Source organism: Diabrotica virgifera, chromosome 4 (assembly GCF_917563875.1).
Source record: "Diabrotica virgifera virgifera chromosome 4, PGI_DIABVI_V3a".
Taxonomy (NCBI): Eukaryota; Metazoa; Arthropoda; class Insecta; order Coleoptera; family Chrysomelidae; genus Diabrotica; species Diabrotica virgifera.
In genome coordinates, this window is record NC_065446.1 from 158509999 (window position 1) to 158532868 (window position 22870).

Here is a 22870-nt window from a genome sequence, read left to right on the forward strand (position 1 = left end):
AATTTTTAGATTTTTAGTCTGCATTTATATAAAAAAAACTTATATTTTTAGAACTCTTTAGCGAATTGGTATTAGTCTTATAAGTTGTCCTATACTAATTACTGGATTACCGTCGAAGGCCGACATGGTGAACTAAAAAAGAAGATTAGTCTGGTGATTTTTATAGTGACATTATTTGGTGTGAATCTGTCTTTTGAGTTTACTCGTCCTACTCATTTGAGTCGTTTCTCTAATTTATTTGTCATTTTGGAGATCTATAGAAATTACGCTTACTATTTTGGACATTGTTAGCACAATTAAATACTTACGCAACATTTATTTACCATTTTTGATAAAATTTGCTATACAAACAACTGACATTTCAAATAATCGCCAAAATTGTCATATTTCGCCGCCAGTCACGCTGGCATCGTTTCATGTACCCGCACTTGGTCACGCACGGAGCGAATATGTGATACATTTCTTCGGCTTTCACTGTAATCAGATATGTGCCCCATGTTTCTAAAATAAAATTGTAAAAAGTGTTTAAACAAAAACTCAGTTACTTTTTAAATCGTAATAATAGTTTTTTCATTAAACCTATTACATTAGATTTTTTTTTGTTGCAGATGAATTGAAGCATATTATTGGATCAGAAACGACGAGGCGAGGTTTACTTACAATTTTCGATCTTTTCCAAAGACCAATATTAAATCGTAGATTACTCTATGTATTATTAGAGGGAATACTGTCTACTTTATTTCCTGAGAAAGATATGAATAAGTTATTTATTAAACTATATTCTAAGTCAAATAAAAACGAACAGATTAATACTCAAAAATCTAGCTGATGATTTATCTATATTGTTTTTGTTTATTACCATTATAGTATAGGTACAAGATTATGCACATGAAATTTCGTACTACCTACATACATTTTTTTATTTTAAACTAGTATCGTGTAATCGGGACAAATTTTGGCCTGGTTACTAGCAAAAAAAACCTTGATCAATGTGGCGAATTGTTGCAAGTGTATATTATACTGGGATGCATTCAAAACCATGCTATCTGATGCGGACATGATTCTCTAAAGAACTTTATTACAAATGCTGCTATCACTTTATTGTAACACTCTTAACTCATGTTATTTCATTTTGGCATCTATTAGTACTAGTAGACTCATCCAAACGAAATTGAAATGAAAATTTTTAATTTTATATTTTTTGTAGCTCTACTCAATCACTGAGGCAACCTCATATCTACTTTACTTTTTTAAGCTCTTCTTTCTTTTCCAGCCGACGACGCCATTAGATGTTAACTAGTCTTACGGTCTTCTTGTAGAATTTACTTTCATTTTATTGTAGGTTTTCTTCATAAAACACATCACTTGTTTTTTTTTGCATTTCCTTCATATTTCACTAACACTTTACCACTTCCTCCTATTTCCCCATTTCTCTCTAATACCGGATCCTAAAAACCTAAAACTATTTCGTATTAACACCACATCATAAGTATATATTAAATTCAAGGCCAAAACCATTAGAACTTCCCTGTTTGTGAATCCGACACTAATGAGAATGCAGAATAAAGACTTTAGCACTGATCCTGATGCAATCACTACTGTCACATGATCAATATCTCCCACACCTGTCCAAACACTGGTTATTAATTTGTAATATAATGCGCACCAGCTATGAAGAACCAGCGGAGAATTTCATTTTCATACCGCTTCGGACCGAAGGGAACTAACATCAATCGCGGTAGGATACTTTCTTAAGAATATCACTTATCAACCCTTTCTCAACAACATTCAGAAATATCAAAGATGCGCAATGTAGGTTCTTCCTTGACGATTACTGAGTATACCTTTTACATTATTGATCTAGTCTCAGTGAGAATTCGTTTCTTACTCTTCCGCATTATGTATTACTCTTGTAATATATACAGGGTGTCCCAAAAGTAGCTGGACGGTCTAATATTTCACGAAATGAACATCTGATTGAAAATTTTGTGTTCAATATTTTTGAAAAATATATCGAATGACACCAAACACGACTCCGCACTCCACCCCATGGAGGTGTGGTGGGTGGTCACTTAAAATTTTTAAATAGGAATCCTCATTTTTATTGCAGATTTGGAGTCCTTACGTAAAAATAAGCAACTTTTATTGGAGACATTTTTTGAATTATGGATAGGTGGCGTTATAATCGGGAAAAACGATTTATCGATATACCCTGGGTAAATTATAGAAACGGTCTAATATTTCGAGAAATACACATCCAAATGAAAAACCAAAAAACACGTGTTAAATATTTTTCAAAAATCTATCGAATGACACCACACACTACCCTGCACTTCCAATCCCTGGGGATGGGCCGGGGGTAAATTTGAAATATTAAATAGGGACTCCCATTTTTTATTGCAGATTTATATTCCTCATAAATAAATAAGTAACACTTATTCGAATTGTTGATAGATGATGCTCTAATCGGAAAAATACGATTTGTTACCGCCATCTGTCTATAATCCTAAAAATGTCTGGAATAATTAATTATTTTTTCATGAGAAATCCAAATCTGCAATAAAAAATGAGGGTTCCAATTTGATAAAATTTCAAAGTTAATCCCCACCCCACCTCCAGGGGTGGATTGCGGAGTCGTGTATGGTGTCTTCGATAGGTTATTGAAAAACATTAAAAACATATTTTTCGGTTTTTTATTTGAAAGTGTATTTCTGGAGATATTAAACCGTTTCTATAATTTACCCAGGGTATCACGATAAATTGTTTTTCCGATTATAATGCCATTTATCCACAATTCCAAAAAATGTCTCAAATCAAAGTTGCTTATTTTTATGTAAGGAATTCAAATCTACAATAAAAATGGAGATTTCTATTTAAGATTTTAAAATTACCCCCATCCCGCCTTCCGGGTAGAGTGGAAGTCATGTTTGGTATCGTTCGATAGATTTTTGAAAAATATTAAACACGTTTTTTTTTCAATTTTCCGATCCGATGTTCATTTCGTGAAATATTCGAATGTCCCGCTACTTTTGGGACACCCTGTAGGAAGATGTTCAACAGTGAACCCCTTTTTTTTTGAAAACTCAAAAAATAGGTAAAATTAAAATTTAAAATATATTTTTTGCGTTTAAACTACAGAATAGAGTTTCTAAATTATTGTTTTAAAGTGTATTTTTAATTTTAAAAATTTATGTAATAAATATTAGTATTTGTTTGTTAAATGTCATTTGATTAACTGTTGACCAGGGGTCGTTCACAATGAACCATGCAAAATTTTACAGTGAACAATTTAATTTATCAGTGAACCAACAATGCGATGATCAAAAACAAGTGGTAAAAAGTATATGATTTTTATTTAGTTAATGTTTTATTACAAAAATGGTGCTTATTAAACAAACAAACGTAGTCCTGCTAAGATAATTTAAAATAATACAGGCATTAAAAAAATAAAAAGATCGAACATCAAAATTTGAAAAACTTAGTAGCTTATGTTAGACATAAAGCACAGAGAGTCAAAAACTTAACGAATGTTCAGCAAGGATAAATCATCCTTGAACAAAAACGTTTCTTGTCTACTTTTAGATCCAAGCACTTTTGGATGTTTAAAAATCAAAAATCATGTTTAGTCAAAAAATTAAAAATGTAAACTTTTGTTTTTCTCTTTCTTTTAATCTTAAAAATGATACGAAGCAGTCATCATTCTCATCAATACCTTGTAAAATTTTTGCTACGTAATAAACAGACAGTTTTTTTCTAGTAAAGTGTACCAAGACAAAATCATCTTCTTTAGGATTTCGTGAAAGAGGAGCAAAGTTTTCATCCAAAATTTCTAAGTCATCATCATCACTTAGTTTTTCGTACCAGTCATCATCAGAAGAGCTATCAGAAATAAATTATTCAGATTCGTTTGTGTCTGAATCAGATTTTTTTACGCTTATTTTGTTTTGTCAATGCAGCTTTGGTTTTTGTATTAGCAGAATCTGCAAAAACCTGTCTTTTTGCAGTTTCTTTTTTAGCTTTTGCGTTAGCCCGTTCTAAAGCTATTGCACCCTTTTCCGGTGTATCTGTTGCTATAACGCTTTTTTTAACATTTCTACGTTTTTTCTTTTCATCACGAGGACCTGCTTTTAAAGGTGGTCGAAATATTTCTGGTGTTATTAATACTTTGGTGGTGTACTGGGAAGGGTGTTCAATGGATTTCTCTGTGTCTGCAACATCATCCGCGATTTTGCTTGGTTTTTTTCGTTACGTTGTGGCGTTTCAGTTGTTTCAGAGGTTGGCTCATCTGTTGTATTGTTGGGTTCAGGACGGTCCGTAACACTGCTTGGCAAAAATCTTCGTCGCTAAATATGTTTCTGTTAAATGGAAAAATTCCACACTTGGAGAAGGCAGCGGCTATGTTCAGTGGTGGCATAGCTCTGGGATAAGCATGGCCGACAAACTCAGCCACTTGATAAATGGTGACAGGCTTCTCTGGGTTACGAAGCATCCAGGATTCTAAAGCGGCATAATAATACGTCTTAAACAGACTTAGCAGTCCAACATCTAACGGCTGCAATTTAGCTGAAGTCTGCGGAGGCAGTGTGAGAATTGTTACTCCAGAATTTTTTGCCAAATCCAAGGCCTCTATGGAGAGATGCGATTCGTGGTTATTCATGATGAGTAATGACGGATTTTCAGGAGTTGAATTGGTATGATGGATAAATTGTTTTATTACGTCAACAAACAGATTACTATTCATCCAACCAGATGGAGCCGCCAATCCTAACGTCCCAGGGGGAGCTCCGTGCAACATCAGGTCTCTATAATTCTTTCTGGGAAAAACAATGCCAGGAGGTATTGCATGCCCTGTTGCGCTTACCATGCAACATGTAGTAACCAAAGTTCCCTTTTCACCGCTAGTAACCTTTCCGACATTCGACAAACCAGTTGGGGCAATTACCTTTTGGGGTTTCTGAACAGTTGATGTTCCCGTTTCGTCCAAATTATAAATGCGTGTGCCATCAGCAAATTTGTCATTTCTGTTAATAACATTTGATAAATTATCAAAAAAGGTTTTCACATTTTCTCGGTTAAAGGGCGTTGCTTTTGCAATACTGCAGGGTTCTGGCTTTCTCAACGAGATATCTGGATGTCGATTTCTAAAACATCTAAGCCATTCTACACCAGCTATGGAATTTCTTTACCAGGAATCTGGCATTTTAATGTTGTTTAGCCTCGCCATTTCATAAGCAACTTGCCTGCAGTCTTTTGTGGTGAGTCCGTAGAATTTTAGGGCACAAATCTTGAAGTATCCAATTAATACATGTTCTTGTTCTAAAGAAAAAACCCGATTTACTTCGTAGTTGGGAACCAAAGAAAAGTTGCCTTGATTTTCTCTTTTTTTACATAGCGGCGAAGTGTAGGATAAGGAATTTCGGTTTTTTTTAGCTGCCTTTCGTATACTCATGCCTTTTTCTACTGCTTCTAAAGCCTTTCTCATATTTTCCTGTGTAGTTGCTCCAATTTTTCTTTACTTAGTTTTGTTTCGCGGCATTCTAGAAAATAAAAACGTAAAATTGTTATTCTAGAACGTGTTTAGTTCGAGTCTAATAAATAAAAACAATAAACATAAATGTACTTTTTAAGTAAAGTTAACTTAGTTCACATTTTTTTTAAGAAACACTCACAAAAAGTATCTGGTTAACAGTGAACCGGTTCACTGTGAAACAGGGTCGATTGATTCACTGTGCACTACCCTGTACATTATTATATTTTAGGTTAGAAAAAATAAAAAAGCTTAACACACTTGCAACTATTTTACATAAGTATGGTCAAATACCTATAGAAAATTATGTAAAAGGTTTGCTCTTAAATATAATCAACGCAAGGACATTAAAAATCGTAATACTTACGTACTTTAAATATATAAGTTTTTCCCTCTAAAAACAACAATTGGCTCACACCTCCTATAAACTTTGCAGCACGTGCCGGCTAACTGACCGGATGGATTTGTAAGTCAACTGTGGTTAATATTCGTAGAACGCAAGTGTCTGGCGTTGCCAGATTTCCTAATATTTCTGTGGTTCACTGTACCCCACTGGTTCACTTTTAAACATCTTCCCCTATATATTATATTCTCAATATCAATAATCATGTAAACGTTTGTTTGATTCTCACGTAGTTTTCCATTAGCTGTCATATAATTGGATTTGTTGTTTGTCTGCCATACGGATTTTTGGCTATTCACGTTTCTGCACTACGTTTTGCTTCGATAATTTTAAATACCTTCTTTGTATTTTTTATGGACTTATTTGGGCACCATCAGGTCTCCTTGTTCTTAATTTTTTTAGTACTGTTCAAAATATTTCAATTACTGTCTCTGTAATAATAGTATTCATGTTTCTCCCAGTAATTTTACTAACACTGCCTTTCGTATTGCAAATCCTTTTCAATACTTTTGCCTTATTTCGAATTTTGCTAAATGTCCAATAACTTATTTTCTTACCTTGTTAAAATTAACTTTCTGAATATCTTCTCTATCCTTTATAAATTTTGACATATTTTGAATATGCTCCAATACTTTCAACTTATATCCTGGTATTATCTAAACTTTTACTTTGATTTAAGAAAAAAAAAACAATTTGCCAATAGAAATATTTTTGAAATAATGATTTAATTTGAAAAAAAAAACGAAAAAATCGTCTCTTTTGAGGTAGTTTTAAAAGTGAGTACAAAGACATATATATTTCTTTTTTGTAATTACAGCTTCAATTTACCGTGCACTTCTCGTAGACTCTGCCGGTAAGGTAGAGTCGTGTTGAGAAAACCTGGCGTGCCCCTATTAAGAAAACTAGTAGCGCCATCTTTAAAGAAAAGTGAGAACTAATTTTACAATATAAAGTTTAAAATGGCTTAAAATTCCAAATAAAACTCGATGCATCCATATAAAAGCTGTTGAATATTATTAGCTGTTGAAGTATGTTTAAAATCGATTACAAGATTTTTCCCGGACAAGGCGACAGACAAAGAACAGGCGAAGTATATAAAAACGTGGTAATGGTAATAACTTTGCATCAAGCAAGAAACGTAGATGCCATTTAACAAAAATATATCACTCTTATCCAACTAGCAACGGAAATATTGTTTTTTTTTAATTAGTTATTTGTTTATAAGCAGTTAGGTTTCAAATTAACAAAACTAGTTCAAAACTGAACTTTGATTTAAAAAAATACACTTTCTCAGTGGAAATCTTTCATGCTCTGAGAATTCATCCCTTTTTAAGAATTAGGGAAAAAATTAAGAGTTATCACTATCGCAACTTCTAAAATCGAGTATTTGAATTCGCATTTTGTTCTATAAAACATGGTAAATTACACACGAATTTAAAAATTTGTTGAAAATAATAAACACCAAATTATTAATAACACTCTTTAGAAGCATAATGTATTACTTTTTTTAATTAATTTTAGTTACATAATTTGATAAAAATATTATTGTTATATTAATTTTTTATTTTTTGTATACTTCCCTGAGGTTTTTGCGATTAACCAATCGCTAGAGTTGTTCCGCTTATATTATGCTTCCAATAAATTTAGCAAAAATATCAGCATTTTAATTTTTTTAACAATTTTTGTATCACTTTTATCACCACATTCAACTTTCACTATATCAGGTCTCAAATTAAATATCTTTGAACAGCAAAAAATAAAACGCCCATTTCTCAAAAATAGACGATACGTGCGTTTTTTGTTTAAATCATTGTTTTTTACAATGTGAACGAAATTATCAATGCTGGACATTTTATCAAAAGTGAACAATATTAATTTTCATTTATATCATGTGTAATTAAACCGAATTTTTCATGTTTATCTGTTACGAATTGCCATAAGTTTTCAATAGATTTTCGATAATTTTATTGGATTCTATTATATCCACATTTATTGTGTATTCTTTGTAACTGTGCCTTTTTGTTATTATTAAACTGTTATTTTTTGTAGGATAATTCTGTTTTTATTTAATCTTAATTTAGTCTTAATAATAAAAAAGTAAATTGTTTATTATGGTATCCTGTATTGTTAAAAGTATTATTTATAAACATTATCCCGCCATTTATTTTATATATTTATTATATAACTATTAAACTATTTTAGCATTTACTTTAGCATTTTAGTTATTTCTCAGGGATGTTTACGGTTTCACAAAAAAACAGTTTTATAGCCCAGTAAATGACCGTTTTGGAGTGCAATTTTCAAGGTCAACAAACTCTAAATTGCATGAAAAATTGATTTTAGGTTATACTTACCGTCCAGTTCAAAGTTGAACTTGTGCCGTTGGTTTCTTTTACTTGAGGGTGACAGTCACCCCTTCTCGGGGGTGAAAAAGGCGCGTTCAAAATAAGTGTGGAAATGGATAAATTGACTAATTCCAAGCAACTTTCATTCTATAGAGTTTTTTTTAAATAAGTCAATACTTTTCGAGTTATTTGCGATTGAAAATGTTTATTTTTCAACAAAAAAAACACGTTTTCAGGCGGTTTTTCGCAAATAAAGGAATGAACAGATTGCTGCGATTAATCGTTGCGTCGACGATAACATCGCAATGCGAAATTTTCGCCAGACGAACGGCCACGCCGATTAATGAGAACCAACACATCGGTGCGACGATATCTCGCAGCCATAACGTTAGTACAGTAATACCTCGACTTACACTACTCCGACTTACGCGAACCCAGAGTTACGCGATTTTCAAATCTTGTCGATTTGTTATTTGATATGCGATTTTAAAATCTTGTCGATTCATTATTTAAGCGCCACACAATCGTTTAGCTATCGACGAGATAGAATTACCACCAACACAGTATTGCTCATCCAATGTATTATACATGTCTGGACTTTTCACACGGAATCAGCGATTTTATTTTGTAATTTTTTCTAATGGAGTGAATGTTTGTTACTTTTATAAAGGGATTTTTTTTGTTTTATATCTAAGAAGACTTGAAAGAGTAAGAATGTCATCCAAACATACATTACGAAGTTATACCCGGATTACGCGAATTCGACTTAAGCGATTATCGCTCGGTCCCACCTATCGCGTAAGTTCGGAGTATACTGTACTGCAATATATTTTGTTAACGCAGCCGGCCGCGTTTTCTGTCGTTGTCGTTGCGAATTTACAATGGTTCCAAAGAGAAATTAATTAATTAAGAGAAATTAATAGAACTGGTAAAAATTATCAAATTCTTTATGATTTGGCACACGAGGATTATAAAAACATCAGAAAGAAGGATAAATTATGGGATGAAATAGGCCAAAAGATAAACGAATCTCGTATTTTACCAAGTAGGTATTTTAATTTAGAGTTTTTATTTACTTGAATTATTTTATTATCATTTATTATGCTAAAGCAACTAGCAACATCAAATCTTCCTCCGATTCTGAAGAACCCATTCCAAACTTGCTGTAGTCGTCGGTTCAATGTGATCAATTAGACAAAACAGGTCATCGTCACAGCGACTATCGCAGCAATGTGTTCATGACATGAAAAAACGCTGTCGCTACTATTGTGAGATAAATGTGTCGTCGACACACCGATTAAATCGCAGCAATCTGTTCACTCCTTAACTCAAAGTAAATATTTTATCGAAAAAAAATATTGTTAGCAAAAATGTTGCTTAAAAAGACGAAAAAAAAAATGATGTATTAATGTCTATAAACCCAGTAAAGCAAAGTTGTAGTTCATGAAAAATACGTTCTTATTCGTCAAATTCCAAATCGAATATTTCAACGTGAAATAACCAAAAAATTAAGCAATTTTCGGGAAAAACTTCCTCAATTTTTTTTAAGTGTTTAAAAAAAGCTTTTATTTTTATTTTTTATAATAGTTTCTGGCAACAAAACTAATCGAGTTACGCTCAAAATAAAGTTGACCCCTTTTTTTGTAAAAAGAATTGTAAAATCGCCCCCTATTTAGCACCTTAAATAAAATTAATCGTTACCGCTTTACCATTTATTTTATATGTATGTACCTATGTGTATTGTCTATAAGATCTGTAAATTTGACCTGTTCGAGGTGCTTATTTTTGAAAAAAATTGGTTTTATAGTAAAAACAAATTTTTAATTTTGGAAAAATCCACTTTTTTTCAAAATAACTTAAAAAGTATTCTTCTTCAGATGCAAATCCACTGATGGATGTTAACGATCACATTTTCCATTAACTCTCTATTTCGTGCGATGTGTATCAGAGATTGAATTTCGTTAACCCCTGTCCATTGCCTTATGTTTCGGAGCCAGAACATTTTCTTGCGTCCTATTCCCCGCTTGCCTTCAATTTTACCCTCGATTAAAAAGTATTAGTGATACAAAAAATCTCAAAGAGTAAAAACGTGTAGGTTTTGCTTTTATAAATATGCTAGTTTCATTTTGTTTTTCTGTTAGACAAAAAGTAGTTAAGAATATAGCTGTTCATTGTTTGCATACACTCGTGATTAGTCACTCCTTCAAGCCCTTTCAACTATAAACCTTTCAAAAATTAGGTGAAACCGGTGAAACTTAGAGATCAGATAAAAAATACATAAGTAAAGTAAATTATTTTTAAAGCAGTAACGATTAATTTCATTTTGGAGTACTAAATAGGGGGGAGCTTTTCACGATTTTTTTTTACCAAAAAAAGGGGCAACTTTATCGTAACTTGCTTAATTTTGATGCTAGAAACTTTTATAAAAAGTAAAGCTTTTTTAAAAACTTGAAAAAAGTTTTAATGGGATTTTTTCCGAAAACAGTTCAATTTTTTGGTTTCACGTTGAAATATTCGATTTGGAATTTAACGAATAAGACCGTATTTTTCATGAGCTACAACTTTGCTTTTACTGGATCTGCAGATTTCAAAAATGCACAACTTGTTTCGTTTTTTTTTTTCTATGCTGTTTTGCTCTGAATATTTTTTTGATAAAATACTTAGTTTTTTATTTGCCAAAACCCGCCTGAAAATGTGATTTATTTTTAGTCGAAAAATAACATTTTCAATCGCAAATAACTCAAAAAGTATTGACTTATTTAAAAAAAAACTCTATAGAAAGAAAGTTGCTTATAATTAGTCAATTTATCCATTGCCGGACTTATTTTACACGCTCATTTTTTCACCCCGAGAAGGGGTGACTGTCACCCCCCAAGTAAAAGCAAGCAACGGCACAATTTCAACTTTGAAATGGAGGGTAAGTAGAACGTAAATCCAAATTTTCCTGCAATTCGGAGTTGACCCTGAAAATTACGCGGTATCGCCGTATTTCTCGTTCATTTACTGGGCTATTAAAAATAATTGCCTTGCAGATTAGTCTCTCTCCTAACTGCGTTGAATCCGATGTCGATGGTAGACTAATAATGAAATTTGTGTACTCTTCGGAAATAATTTTCTTATTGATTAAATAAACAAGGTCTTCTTTTTAGTAGAAATAGGAATGCGACTGGAATATTTAGATTTATTCTGAACAGAAGTCCAGTTCTTTGTGCGGCTGAATCGTCTTCTGCTTTGTGTAATATAAAGTTAAAAAAAAGTTTCTGATGATAGATCGTATTTACATTGAATTGTGAATGCTTTTTCTTCTGAAATCGCAACCACTTGTTTTTAGCCATTCAATCTTGTCCCCAACACAATTTAAATTAGTTTGTTATAGCGTTATCGACAAGATTCTGTAAATTAAAAAAGTCTTGAGTTCTTTAAGTGGTATCATTGTTTATATAGGTATAGTTGGTCAGCCCAATAGGAAAATTTGTTTGATTCAAATTGAGACAGTCACCAGATGTCCCCACAATTTCTGTCAGGGTCGCAACGTCAAAATGCATAGACAACAAGTTGGATACGATCCTATTCATAACACCCCAACTCGTATACATATTAAGAAAAATAAATATACAGGGTGTTTCACTAATAATTGTCCATATAGTAACTGGAGAAACCTTAGCACAAAATACGAAGATTGAACCTAAAACACTTAAATAAAATGTGGTTCCTTACTGAGTTACAGGGTGTTTTATCTAAAAATTTAAAAACTATTTTTGCTCAGCATTTTAAAACTATTCGACATATCCTTTTCATACTTGTCAGGAAGTATAGGTTCTATACAAACTACTAAATTATGTTAAAAAAACGTTTCTGGCTGTTACTAGAGGCGTACGACGGGGGAAAGTGAATGGTTGACCCTTTCCAAATTCTACGCCACTGGCGGAATTGCTATTTTAGTTTAATTTTTGGATTCTCCAATATTTTCTATGAAAATAATATCCTCTTCATTCGTAACGATAAGTCATTAGATTTCGAGATCTTTGAAGTTAAAAATGAAACGACACGGTTATTTTGAGTAATGTAGTGTGTCGCTTCATTTTTAATTTCAAATATCTCGAAAACTAATCATTTTATCGTTACGAATAAAGAGTATATTATTTACGTAAAAAGTATTTAAAAATCAAAAAATTGCACTAAAATAGCAATTTCGTCAGTGGCGTAGAATTTGGGAAGGGTCAACCATTCACTATCCCCTGTTGTACGCCTCTGGTAGTAGCTAGAAACGTTTATTTATCTTAATTTAGTAGGGTGTACAGTACCTACACTTTCTGCCAAGTATGATAAGAATACGCCAACTAGTTTTAAAGTACTGGCTACAAATAATTTTTAAATTTTAATCATATAAATCATATCATAAATTAATCAAAATAACTGTGCCGTTTCATATTTAACTTCAAATATCTCGAAAACTCATGACTTTATCGTTACCAATGAGGAGTATATTATTTACGTAGAAAGTATTGCAGAATCTAAAAATGGCACTAAAATAGTAATTCCTCCAGTGGCGTAGAATTTGAGAAGGGTCAACCATTCACTATCATCTGTCGTACGCCTCTGGTAGTAGCTAGAAACGTTTGCAGTAGTCACACATTCTGCCAAGTATGGGAAGGATATGTCAAACAGTTTTAAGATGCTGAGCAAAAATAGTTTTTAAATTTTTAGATAAAACACCCTGTAACTCAGTAAGGAACCACATTTTATCTAAGTGTTTTAGGTTAAATCTTCGTATTTTGTGCTAAGGTTTCTCCAGTTACTATATGGACAATTAGCATGCCATCATTAATTCAATTTCTAAATATACTCTTCTAATATATATTTATTTTTCTTAATATGTATACGAGTTGGGGTGTTATGAATAGGATCGTTTCCAACTTGGTGTCTATGCATTTTGAGGTTGCAACCCTGACAGAAATTGTGGGGACATCTGGCGACTGTCTCAATTTGAATCAAACATATTTACGTATTGGGCTGACCAACTACTTCCCTATATAAACAATGGTGGTATGGTTAAGGTTTCATCCTAGCAGCTGAAATCAATAGACACCACTCCCGAGTGTTACAAATTTGTTTATGTGCCCGAGCCCTCTCGATTGTAGAGTCTATTGAATCCGCTTCCAGGTACGAATGACCTGATTCCATAAATTTTAAGTCGTTGATTTGAAGATTATCAATTGTATTGACGGCATAGAGCATCGTTGTGGCAACGTTTTTATTTCTGTTTTGACCGCCGCAGTTGTCAGAAAAGTAAGCTACGTGGTTTACAGTTTTGGGTAGGCTTAGTAAATATTTAAGCAGGCATGACCCAACCTCAGAACTACCTTTGCCACCATGAGTTTCATAGCAATAACCGTCTCGGGTAGATCCATCATAAATAACTGTAAAGTTATAAACATTTCGATCTGAGAATCACCAGCAAATGGAACGGGTGAATAGCTTGAAGATCGAACGTTATTTCTCTAAATGTTTTCCCAACTCGGCTGAGGCCGTTTTTGTCCTCTTCCTTCGAACTCGTTAGAAGAGGGGCCAGCAGGAGATGTAGACATCTTTTAGGAAAGTTCTCGCCTTGGCACTATGGGTATTAAAGCTTTAACATCATTGAGGTTGACGTGTGTAAAGGCGGATACGTCAAACACACCTAGGAGGATAGGGGTGTCCAGTCCAAAAAGCTCATAACTCACAGGCGATACCACAGTTGCTTAGTCATTTCTCTGCTTTGAGATGGCTCCATATTTCAATTTATTGACTGGCTCATCCATCTTATTCAAATTACGCAACATAAGCTGCAGCGTTTGGTTAGTTTGTCAGCCATAACTTTTCTCAAATGTTATGTGTTTTGTTGGGTTGTTTAATTAAACTAGGTTTTTTTATTTTTAGCTTCTGCATTTCTTTAGTAATTATGCAACCCCTAATTTGCAGGACGGTTCCTACCACAGTTAACACACGTGGCTTTGGTTTTTTTATATAAATAAGTTACTTAGTTACATTTGACACTCTACTCACCGTAGATCTCTCGCACTGCTTGACCGCTTGCACTGTGCAACTAGTTTTAATCAGCTCTATTTTTGCTGCACCTCCCAAAATAGTTTTGATTTCGTATCACTTTGCTTATATGTACCTTCTTCATGCTCGAATGTCACAACAAACAGGTTTAAGGCCGGCCGTTGTATGAAAGAGAGGTCCTCAACTGGCGGTACAACAGAGAGAAAAGATTCTTTCCCGAGAGATGCTGCCTCTATCGGAGAAATAACGCAATAGATATCTAAGCGAGGCCGCAAACGGCAGACTTTTTAGTGAGTCGATAGTTTAGTTAAGTACAGAGAGTATGCAGGTGCGGCCTCGCTAAGACGACTCGAAATCGTTTTATATATCAGGTGCGAACTTTTAATTTTCTAGGCGGTTTAAGGACGGGGTCTCGCTGAAAATTTTACTTGGATAAATACTGTGCTCGTATCTCGTGGTAAAATCTAAACCAAAAGTATTGGAGAAATCTATTTTAGTCCATGTGGTGAGACCGCTCCCGTCTGGAAAATTTTCTGATTCGGTTTCTTTGTGGATTACTATTCAAAAATGTCCCCGCTAAACAAATCTGAAGGGTGCCGGGCAGAATTTTTGAGCAGAAATTGCGCAATATTGCGCAAACTAATAGGCGTTCTGAACTAGTTTATCGGCTTTTTGGAAGACATCCATTACCTGTTAAAGTCGAAATATTAGATAAGGGCACCGCTCGCCATACATTTTTTATTGCGAGCATTGTCCTCATTTAATAAATCGACTCTACACTTCAACCGTTTGCAAGCGAGAGTAATAAAAGTAACAAGTAATTGGACTTCGTAAGTCCTAGGTTTTTACCCAAAGTAATCTAAAGTAGAACCGGAAGTCGATATTTGAACGCTTCGTGTAACTTTGCGTCGATCGATATACGATTTTACTAATTTTGAGTCATTTTAACTAAACTTTGGGTCATCATTGTTTAAACAGAAATGACTTCAAAACAGGAATTAAAGATTACAACTCAACTTTTCAATACGCTTCAATTGATGTGTTACATGTACTATTTCTGCGACTATACCGGCACTTCTGGTTAGACCTTTTTAAGCGGAAATGATATAAAAACCAAAACCAAAATTTTTTCTCATCTTGCTAAGGCACGTCGAATCATATATCGCTTATACTATTTCGGTGAATTTAGAAAGTTCATACGGTTGAACTCTAAAACCGAAAATCCGATGTCAAATTTCTAATCTTTAATACCATCCTTGGGTTATAAGCTTTCATTCGACACCCCATTTGTCATTCTATCTGTATTAATAATGGAGGAGTTGTATTCGCGGACGTAAAGACAGATGAACAGACAGTCATGAAACCGGAAGTATATATTTGTTTTCTTCTTGCGAAGTAGCGTCGAATAATATATCACGTGTACTATTCCGGTGACTTTAAAACAGTACTTCTGGTCGCATTTCTAAAACCGGAAGTCCTAGGTCAAATTTGGCACATTTAGTACCATCCTTGGATTATAAGCTTCCATTCGACACCTGACACCTCATTCAGTTCAGTGGCAGAATTCTTAAAGAACGGACGTATTTTGTACTCCGAGATATTTACCCAGGATATACGGGCTGTTTCGAGTATTTAATACGGGAACTTTTTACCGAAGAGCGGAATAGTTGGCGTAAAGTGATTACGGAATTGTGGCAATCGCCTAATTGTTTTAGAACAAAAAGAAATTGCGAAGTTCATATTGTTTAGTTTTAGTGTTTACAATCATTAACAATATTCGAAAACCCATTAAAAGTTGATAAGAACATGCAAAAACTAATACGGTAGGAACTGCTTTTAATACGGTGGATAGGAGAACGAGTTCCACGCGGAGGAAGAGACGAGCTCTTTTTACGCTATCGTGTTAAAAGTTTTGTGTACCGGGGGCGTGTGAAAAGTTACTGAAATGTCGTCGGATGAACTAACGGATGAAGGCAAAAGAAGGAGAGAGGAAGGAGAGAACGATGAAAGTGACCCATTTAAAAGAAGCCGCAGAGTAGAGCGGTCACCAGAAAAGACGGGAGCTGACATAAAAATAGACAGGGTGATGAAATTGTTGGAAGATTTAGCATCCGATGTGAAGGATATTAAAAGGGAACAAGGGATTTATGCAGAAGAAATTAGAGCATTGAGGGAAGAAAATAAAAAAATTATGAAAGAAAACGAAGAAATTAAAAAGAGAATGAGCAAGCAAAAAGAGATGTACGAAATTTAACCAGTAGAGTTGAATATTTAGAGAAAGAAAGCAAAAAAGACAACGTGGTTATAACCGGTGTTAAGATAGATACACAGGACTCAGACATTTTAAAAGAGGTGATGGAAAACCTGATTGAGAAGACCATGAATATAAAAGTGGATATTAAAACAGCTGTAAAATTAGGAGAGGAAAAATGTTTACTGCACTTGGAAACCGCGGACAAGAGGAAGGTAATGCAAAATAAGAAAAAACTAAGAGATTTTAAGGAAGAACGGATTTATATAAATGATGATCTAACAGTAGTAGAGATGGAAATGAAGAGCGAATTACGGAAAAAAGCTCAAGAAGCTAGGAGCGAGGGCAAGGCAGTGAAGCTGGGGTTCAGGAGGCTCATAATAGAAGGAAAAACTTGGAGATGGAACAGAAAAGACGGAAAGTTGGACCAACCAAGAAACTAGACGAGGCCGCGTGGAGGGGACAAGATGACAAAAAAATCGCTATGAACAAGGATCTGAGAGAACACACGAATGACAGAGAAAGATGGAAATAACAGAGAAACAACGAGCCCATTCTTAGAATAGGAACTTGTAACATGAGGAGTACATATGAAGCTGGTGCTTTGAAGCAGATAGTGACAGTAATGAAGCAGTATAAGTTGGATGTGTTAGCAATGCAAGAAACGAAGCAGAAAGGTGACAGTGTGATAACAGTGGACGGTTACAGTTTTTTCAATAGTGGAGGCGCCGATAGAATGCTGGGTACAGGTTTTGTGGTGAGTGAGAGGCTGCAGAAGGCAGTGGTAGCCTTTGAAGCTTTATCAGAAAGGAACTGTATGCTGAGAATCAGAGGTAAGACTAGAAAGCTAAGTTTATTTAATTTGCATGCCCCTTCAGAAACCAAAGATCAAGAAACAAAAGATGAATTCTATGATATTATAGAACGGGTTTACAATAAAATTACAAAGTATGATGTTAAAATAATTATAGGGGACCTTAATGCTAAAGTGGGTAATGAGAACAGGTACAGGAAGACCACAGGTGGAAGGAGTAAGCACCAGGAAAGTAACGACAACGGCAAGATGTTGATAGGCTTTGCACAGGAGAATAATATAAGAATAATGAGTACATACTTTGATCATAAGGCAATACATAAAGAGACATGGATTTCGCCAGATGGCCAAACAAGGAATCAAATTGACCATATTTTGATTGAAGCTAAACATGCTAAACAAATAACAGATGTACGAAGTTATCGAGGAGCTGATATGGATTCCTATCATATATTGTTGATAGCAAAAATAAGAGAAAGAATGCCGAAACCGAGAGGTCAATTGGAAAGTCGAAAAAAATACGATGTTGCCAAATTGAACAACGAGGACATTGCAAAGAGCTTTGAAGCGGAAATTACGGACAAGCTTAGAGGTAGGCAGTACCATGACAATATAGAAACGGAGTGGACAGAAATTGAGGAATCTTTGAAGGAATCAGCAAGTAAGCACCTGGGACAAGTAAGTAGAAAACAGGAAAAAGAATGGTTCGATGATGACTGTAGGAAAAGGTTAGAGAAAAGGAATCAGGCACAACAAAGAATGATAGATGAGCCTAGTGAAAAAAATAGAAAGAAATATGAAGAAGAGAGGAGAAACACAAAAAGAATGTGTAGATATAAAAAGCGGGAACACATGAGTAAAAAGCTTGAAGATATTGAACAACACTATATCAATAAGAACATTAGAAATTTCTACCAAGAAGCAAAAAGAAGTAAAGAACAGTATTGATGAGGACAAAACTTTTACAGGAGCAAAGAGGGGCACCTAATAGGCGACAAGGAAGGAAAACTGGATAGATGGAGAGAGCATTTTGAGGAACTGCTAAATGAGAGGCAGGAAGGTAATGACGAGGTTCAGATGGAAGTGATACAAGAAAACTACAACCAAGAAGATGTAGTGGGGCCGCCAACAGACGAGGAAATAATGGAAGTTTTAAGAAGCATAAAGAACAACAAGAGTGCGGGTATCAACGACATTCCAGGAGAAATGATTAAACATGGAGGTAAAATATTAGAAAAGAGAATATGCAGCCTACTAAAGATGATATGGGATCAGGAAGAAATGCCGAGACAATGGAGTCAGGCTGTAATATGCCCGATATTCAAAAAGGGAGATAAATCTCAATGTGAAAGTTACAGAGGTATCGCTTTGCTTGATGTAATTTATAAAGTCCTTGCCAAGGTTATAAGAGAAAAATTAGACAGATATATTAGTGTGCAGGTAGGAGAATATCAAGGTGGTTTTAAGAAAGGAAGATCTACCATTGATCAGATTTTCGTACTAAAGATGTTACAGTGCGGTACCTACGAACAACAGCTAAATATGAAGCTCCTGTTTATAGACTTCAAGCAGGCATATGATACAGTCGTAAGGAAACGCCTTTATCATGCACTTCGGTTAATTGGGATACCGGAGAAGTTGGTCAAACTGGTGAAAATGACACTCGAGAGAACAGAAAATCGAGTAGCACTGGAGGGTAGCCTCTCAGAAAAGTTTAAAGTACGAAGGGGTTTGAAGCAGGGAGACCCTCTATCAACGGTCCTTTTCAATTGTGTATTAGAGGCAATATTTAGGGAGAGCGGGATCAGAACGCAAGGTACGATCCATGATAGAAGAACTCAGGTACTTGCATATGCAGACGACATAGTATTGATAATGTTCGAAACTCTCACAAAATATTCACAAAATTCAAAGAAGTACGTTCCTTATTTATATTATTGTACATATGCGGCATTTCCCATCTCTAGTGACGTCAAAAATATGATTCTGTCACGTAAAAAGAAAAAACCCAAAAACGTCAAAGTCACAATATAGAAAATTTCATCTCCCGTAATTAGCAGATCATCTCGTTCAAGAAAGAAATTAGAAAAATAACCCCAAAAGAGACAAATATTTGTGTTTCTCTCCACATTTATAATATAGAGGATAATTAAATAGAAGATACAAATACCCAGAGTCTCTCCCGTTAAGTATTTAGTAATCGTAAATTTGGTCATCTGATTCGTAGCAAAATTTGAGTGGAAATTCTCGTCATACCTAGGCAAGTGGTATTAAGTTGGAGGTAAGGACATTATTTATATTTATGAGCTCATAATATAAAGACATATCGGTCAACGGACTATTTTAGTGCGCGGAACATTTATGTAAGTTTAGATACAATACCGTAGTTTTTCTCGTAGTTTTCGTTCGGACATTTTCATTAGATTTAGTTTATAAAATCTGTCATTTTTGTTTACTGTTCATAATTATTTATTTTTAGGTACATATTATTTTATTTATACGTATATATCTTCTTCTTCTTTTTCATACAGAGGAAGAATTATTTATATATGTATATATTTTTCACTTCTCTTTAATTTCATTGTTTGATTTAGAATAAATGTGTTAAATTCTTATCTTATCATAATTCATTGCTCTAAATTTATCCCTTTTGGAAGCAGTCTCGCTGGTACTTTTAGTGGTATCAGCTAATTACCTTTCTCAGCGAACCAGCACCTATAGAACCTGAGATTGGAACAATTTCATTAAAGTGGGGTCTATTTACCAGCCTCATAACATGGTCCTTCGAGCCGGATCTGAATAGATATTGGTAATTTGCTTATTTTGTTTAACTCATTTAACTCATTAAAGATCATATTAATTTTTCTCTCTCATTTTATTAAGTTTCTTTGTTTCTCTTATTATAAATTAACACATTTATTCTAAAGAAGGTACTTCTCTGAACTTAGGGAATGGATATTAAAACGGCCAAGGAAAATTGCAAATCCGCGAAAGCGTCTATGACCAGAATTCAGAAATGGGTTAATAGTAAATTAAACTCGGAAACTAATTTATTCATTGTAGAAAATAAAATGTCACTGTTAAAAGATGCCTTTGATAAATTTTCGGTAAATCAAGATATAATAGATTTAGCTACACCTGACACACAAGAACCTGTGGACAGGTCCCTTCAGGAGGATTTGTTCTCTGAGTTATCAGCTCGTCTAGCTGAGAAGATGAATCCTCAGAAGCACAGAGCCGTAATAGATTCAACTCAAGTACTAGTCAATAATAAGACAAGTACGGCACCTAGTGTAAAGTTACCCAATATTTCTATTCAATATTTCTCTGGTGACCCTAGTCAATGGTCAAATTTTTTCGATTTATTTTCTGCCCTTATTATAAATAATAATGAAATTACCGATGTACAACGATTTATTTATTTAAAGTCATATCTTAAAGGTGAAGCTCTCAAAATGATTAATAATATAACAGTTTCGAATGATAACTTTCATATAGCTTTAAAAACTTTGAAAGATAGATATTCAAATAAATATAATATTATAAAAGCATTATTAAACGAATTACTCGATATTAAGTCTCTTAATAGTAATGCAAGCCATATTCATGTACGCGAATTTTATATTCAGATAAAAAATACGTTGCAAGCTATAAATAATTTAACTCTCTCTGACTCTGAATTATTGCAATTGATTTTGATTAATTTTATTGATAGACATTTAGACTTTGGTACACGTAGGTTTATAGAATTTGAAAGAAAAGGCGAAAAAATAGACTCTCTTGATGAATACCTTAACTTTATAGATGAAAGATGTTCTCACCTAGAGAATCTAAACGTTAAAGAAAGGAATAAATCTCATTATAGAAAGGAGGAAACACAGGCCTCGTTTCATACAACGGTGGTAAATCGTAAAGCTAGTCCATCTTCGGGATATGTCAATAAATGCTCATTTTGCAATAATACGGGTCACAAAATTTACGCTTGTCACGCATATCAAGCACTCTCAATTCAAGATAGGTTGTCTTTTGTGAAACGATCGAAGCTTTGTATAAATTGTCTAGGACATTCTCATCTAATTGCTAATTGTACTTCGTCTCAGTTATGTGCTTTATGTCATAAAAAACATCATTCGTCCCTGCACCATTCGTCCAACAGTGAAGGCAACAGGAATATGGGAAGTAGAAGAGGCTTCGCTGATGCATCCAGAGGACAATCTCCTACAGTTTCAGCTGACAGTCAGGTACAACGGAGTGCTACTATTTTAAATGACAATAGAGAAAATGATATTTCTCGAGCAGCGCTAGCTGTTAGCAGACCTCTAGTACAAAAGGGCTCTATTCTATTGGCCACATGTAAAGTAAAAATAGCAGATGCATTTGGCAATTATATCTCGTGTAAAATGCTGATCGATACGGCTAGTCAGCTATCCTTGATAAAGAGTAGCTTAGTAGAAAGACTAGGTTTTCAAACGTACGCAAACACAACTAGTGTTCTAGGAGTAGGGTCTCGGGTAGCTAAATCAACAGAAATGGTTGATCTCGTAGTTTATTCAAGTAATACAAAGAATAGTTTAAATATTAATTGTGCAGTATTAGAAAATATCACTTGCGAGTTACCTCAGGTAGAGATTGATATATCCAAGCTCAATATTCCTCTCGAGTATAGATTAGCTGATGATGAGTTTCACGTTAGGTCAGAAATTTCTATTCTCCTCGGCGCAGATTTCTGTTATAAACTTTTCTCGGATGGCATATTTCACCTAGGTAAAGGACTCCCGACTCTTCAAAATACCTTGTTCGGTTGGATTGTTGGTGGTTCTGTTGATAGAAAATATCATCGCCGCAAGGATTCTACTAATACTTCTCGAAATTTGGGTCTAGTGAGTTATGCATCTTGTGAAGAACAGGACCGACATGTATCGTTGCTAGTGTCAGAGGGAAATGATGAAAGCCTTAACACTCTCGTGGAAAGATTTTGGAAGGTTGAAGAGATACCGATAATCCATACACCCGGGTCTGAAGCTGAAATGGCTGAGCGTATATTTAAAGAAACAACCAAGATATTGCCGGATGGCAGGTATCAAATCTCTATACCCTTTAGTTCTCAAAATGCGACGTCTAAACTAGGCGACTCTTATAGAATTGCGCAGAAAAGGTTTTTAAATGTTGAAAAAAGGCTGATTGCTAATCCCGAAGTATTTGCCCAATACCATTCTATTATAAATGATCATTTGAAGGTAGGAATTTCACAGATAGTCAAAGATCCTCATCCCGTGGTAGGTAAAGATCAACACTTCATTCCTCATTTTAATGTTTCGAAACAGAAAGCGGACGGTAGTATAGGTATTCGTGTGGTTTACGATGGTTCTTGTCCTACTTCTAACGGCATTGCTTTAAATGAAGTAATGTTAAATGGTGGCAATTTGCAGCCGTCATTGTTTTCAATTATATGTCGTTTCAGGATGTTTAAGTACGTTCTTACTGC

At 34.3% G+C, this 22870-nt stretch overlaps 1 protein-coding gene across 2 annotated transcripts in view; it reads left to right on the plus strand.

The window, feature by feature from the left end:
* LOC114339787 (sorting nexin-13) overlaps nucleotides 1–8138 on the plus strand; it is a 236149-nt gene extending 228011 nt beyond the window's left edge. For both annotated transcript variants that reach the window (XM_028290473.2, XM_028290474.2), the window contains one exon: nucleotides 609–8138. In XM_028290473.2, coding sequence (XP_028146274.2) covers nucleotides 609–829 — 221 coding nt within the window. In that variant the 3' untranslated portion in view covers nucleotides 830–8138. The remainder of the gene's footprint in view (nucleotides 1–608) is intronic.
* Nucleotides 8139–22870: the final 14732 nt, after the last annotated feature.